General features: G+C 48.7%; 1 protein-coding gene across 1 annotated transcript in view; it reads right to left on the reverse strand.

Moving 5' to 3' along the window:
* Window positions 1–2,890, reverse strand: part of LOC144678598 (phosphatidylinositol 5-phosphate 4-kinase type-2 gamma-like) — a gene marked incomplete at its 3' end in the record, with an annotated part of 10,019 nt that extends 7,129 nt beyond the window's left edge. The window contains exon 1 of the mRNA XM_078538336.1: window positions 2,777–2,890. Within this exon, the coding sequence (XP_078394462.1) occupies window positions 2,777–2,841 (65 nt within the window). The remainder of the gene's footprint in view (window positions 1–2,776) is intronic.
* Window positions 2,891–3,365: the final 475 nt, after the last annotated feature.

Raw genomic sequence — 3,365 nt, forward strand, 5'->3', positions numbered from 1 at the left:
ATCTGGAACTCTCCCCCCCCACCACTCACTACAGGAGCACTCATGGTCCTGCAAATATTTTCCCTTCAAGTACACAGGTGACATCCATCCCTACCTCACCCACCCTCTCTCTCTCTCTCGACTCCTCCAGTGTCTTGGAATTGTCAGGCTGCTTAACCGTCACACCGGTACTGGATAAAGAGAAATTTCCTCCAATTAAAACACTGTTCCAAGCTCCGTTCCCAAGTTACTGGCAACAGCCTGAGATTAGGCCGGTCTGTTGGCCACCTCAGTGTCGCTGTTGCATCGGACCGAGACGAGCGACTGACCTGGTCCCAGAGCTCGGGAATTCCCTCCTTAAGCCTCTCGCTCTCTTACTTTAAGATGCTCCTTAAAACCTACCCCTTTCACCGAGCTTTTCTTGTTGACCTGACCTAGCACCTCGATATTTCGCTTGGTATCATGCTTTGTTTCATGAAGCTATTAACGCATAAAGAAAATACTTTTCTTTAAAAATAGGAGGTTTAGTCTGTGGGTGTGTCCTAATTGGACCAAAGCCAGATAGTCTGGGCGCTTTGTGTTGTACTAGTTGAGATGTGTGAGATAGCGTGCATTTGCTTTTTTTGAATAGAGCATTCAAGGAGTGGGGTGAAAACTAATGCCTTTCTAGCAGATGTTATATTACTAACAAAATTGGTACGATGAAAGGGGTTTTATGGCTGGAGAGGTGTAGTTCAGAGGTTGTTGATACAATTACGTTCAATAGGGGTGGTAGGTATAACTTCAGCAGTTTTCGGGTGTGCCGAGCAGAGGCTACTACCTGTGTCTGCAAGGATGTAATGTCTGAGAGGCCCTGCGGGAAAAGGAGAGGGTGGATCCTGTGGGATGGTTCCCCGAGCAGACTGTCAAAAGTCATTTGGCAGAACGCCTCGTCGCCAGAACTTTCCAACAAGCACCAAGACGTAGGGGTGAGAAAGGCCCCCTCCCCATCAGATCCTTCCAACTCGCCAGGAGTCTCATCCCCTCGGCACGTTGCCCTCGAGGTGGCTGTGGTGGGGACGAGACCGTTGTTCACCTCCTTGTAGATTGTGCCTTTGCAAAGAAGGTCTGGAGAGAGGTGCGGTGGTTTCTGTCGAGGTTCATCCCGAGCAGTTCGGTGACGCAGGGCTCTGTGCTCTACGGGCTGTTCCCAGGGACACACACCGGGACAAACATCAACTGCAGCTGGAGGATCACGAACTCGGTGAAACACACTCTTTGGTCTGCCCGAAACTTGTTGGTCTTCCAGCGCAACGAGTTGTCCTCGACCGAGTGTTGCGGACTGGCGCATTCCAAAGTCCAGGACTAGGTGCTGAGGGACGCACTAAAGCTTGGGGCAACCGCCGCAAAGGAGCAATGGGGGAAAGGTCGCTGTCTAAGACCTTTCTGCCATAGGGCACCGAGGGGCTGGGAACTGTTTCGAGCCCCTCAGGTTGTACAGCTCACAATGAATGTCTGCAGTGAATACTGATTGTATTATAGTTGTATTGAAGCACCTCAGAGTACAACACGATGTATGTTGATAACTCCAATCCCATTGCACTGTCTGTAATGACCATATTGAAATGATTGTAATATTCATTGATTGTATTGATGCACTTTGTGAACCATGTGTAAAAGTTGAATCTGATTGTACTTTTTGTAATGGCGATTTTGAAATGTTTTGTAATGTTCAAAGAACAAAGAAAAGTACAGCACAGGAACAGGCCCTTCGGCCCTCCAAGCCTGCGCCGATCATATTGCCCGTCAACTAAAACATTTTGCACTTCCGGGGTCCGTATCCCTCTATTCCCATCCTATTCATGTATTTGTCAAGCTGCCTCTTAAACACCACTATCGTACCTGCTTCCACCACCTCCTCTGGCAGCGAATTCCAGACACCTCACTACACTCTGTGTAAAAAACTTGCCCCGCACATCTCCTCTATAGGAAGATAACCCCAACCTATCCAATCTCTCCTCACAGCTACACTTTTCTAACCCTGGCGACATTCTTGTAAACCTCCTCTGCACTCTCTCCAGAGCTATTACGTCCTTCCTGTAATGTGACCAGAACTGCACATGATACTCCAATTTGTGGCCTCATCAGTGTTTTATACAATTCCAACATTATATCCTTACTTTTATATTCTACACCTCTGCCAAAGAAGGAGAGCATTCCATATGCCTTCTTGACAACCTTGTCTACCTGAACTGCTGCCTTCAGGGACCTGTGCACTTGTACGCCAAGATCTCTCACTTCATCTACCCCTCTTAGTATATTCCCATTTATTGTGTAATCCCTGTAACCGTTTAACCTCCCTAAATGTATAGCCTCACACTTCTCTATGTTAAAATCCATCTGCCACTTTACCGCCCGCTCCACCAACTCCATCCATATCGTTCTGGAGATTATGGCCATCCTCGACACTATCCACTACTCGGACAACCTTTGCGTCATCCGCAAATTCCCCAGTCATGCCCCCCCACGTTCACGTCCAAATCGTTAATATATAACACAAACAGCAAGGGTCCCAACACCGAGCCCTGTGTAGATATATTTTAACCTGTGTAAATTAATAAAATTATAGGTTATGACAGTTGTTTAAAGTTTCCCTCTGGGATTTTTAAATCACACCGCTTTACCAACTGCATCGGTCATAACACAGTGCTCTCATGAACTGTCTTGGGGCTTTAAGGTGCTACGCAAACTGTTGTAAATTGTCCTGTGACGTAAGCAGGAATGGACGTGCCCCAGGAATCATCGATGCTGTACTCACTTATTGAAGAGGTGATTGTTGACTTTGATTTTGCTGTTAGCTTTGAAGTCATCAGGCAGAAGCATCACTGGCACCGGGACGTGGTTGAGTTCATTGATCTGATAGAGGGAAAGAGAGAGACAGAGAGAGGAGAGAGAGAGAGAGAGAGAGAGAGAGGGAGAAAAAGGACTCAGCATGTCGCTTTGAAATAACACAAACTCCAGGTGTCCACAAGCCCATTTACAGTCAGTAAAATACCTTTTATAGTCATAAACGATGAGATGTTTCATCTTTCAGTGATTCAGGGATCAATATTAGCCCAGGAGCCCGTGGATCAATATTAGCCCCACCCCCTCCCTCCATCTCTTCCCACCTTGCCTACCCAAACGCCTTCCCCCACCTCTCAATCTTCCCAACCCTCGCCACCTTCACCTCCCCACGCCCCCCACCCAACCACCCTACCCTCCTCCCAACCCCACCACCCCACTCTCCTCACCCTCCCTCCTCACCAAATGCCCACCCCCCGATCCCCCTCCGCCACCCCCACCACCACCCCCCGATCCCCCTCCGCCACCCCCACCACCACCCCAATCCCCCTCCCCCACCCCCC

This window comes from Cetorhinus maximus, unplaced genomic scaffold, assembly GCF_964194155.1.
Source record: "Cetorhinus maximus unplaced genomic scaffold, sCetMax3.hap1.1 HAP1_SCAFFOLD_4789, whole genome shotgun sequence".
In the NCBI taxonomy this organism is placed as follows: domain Eukaryota; kingdom Metazoa; phylum Chordata; class Chondrichthyes; order Lamniformes; family Cetorhinidae; genus Cetorhinus; species Cetorhinus maximus.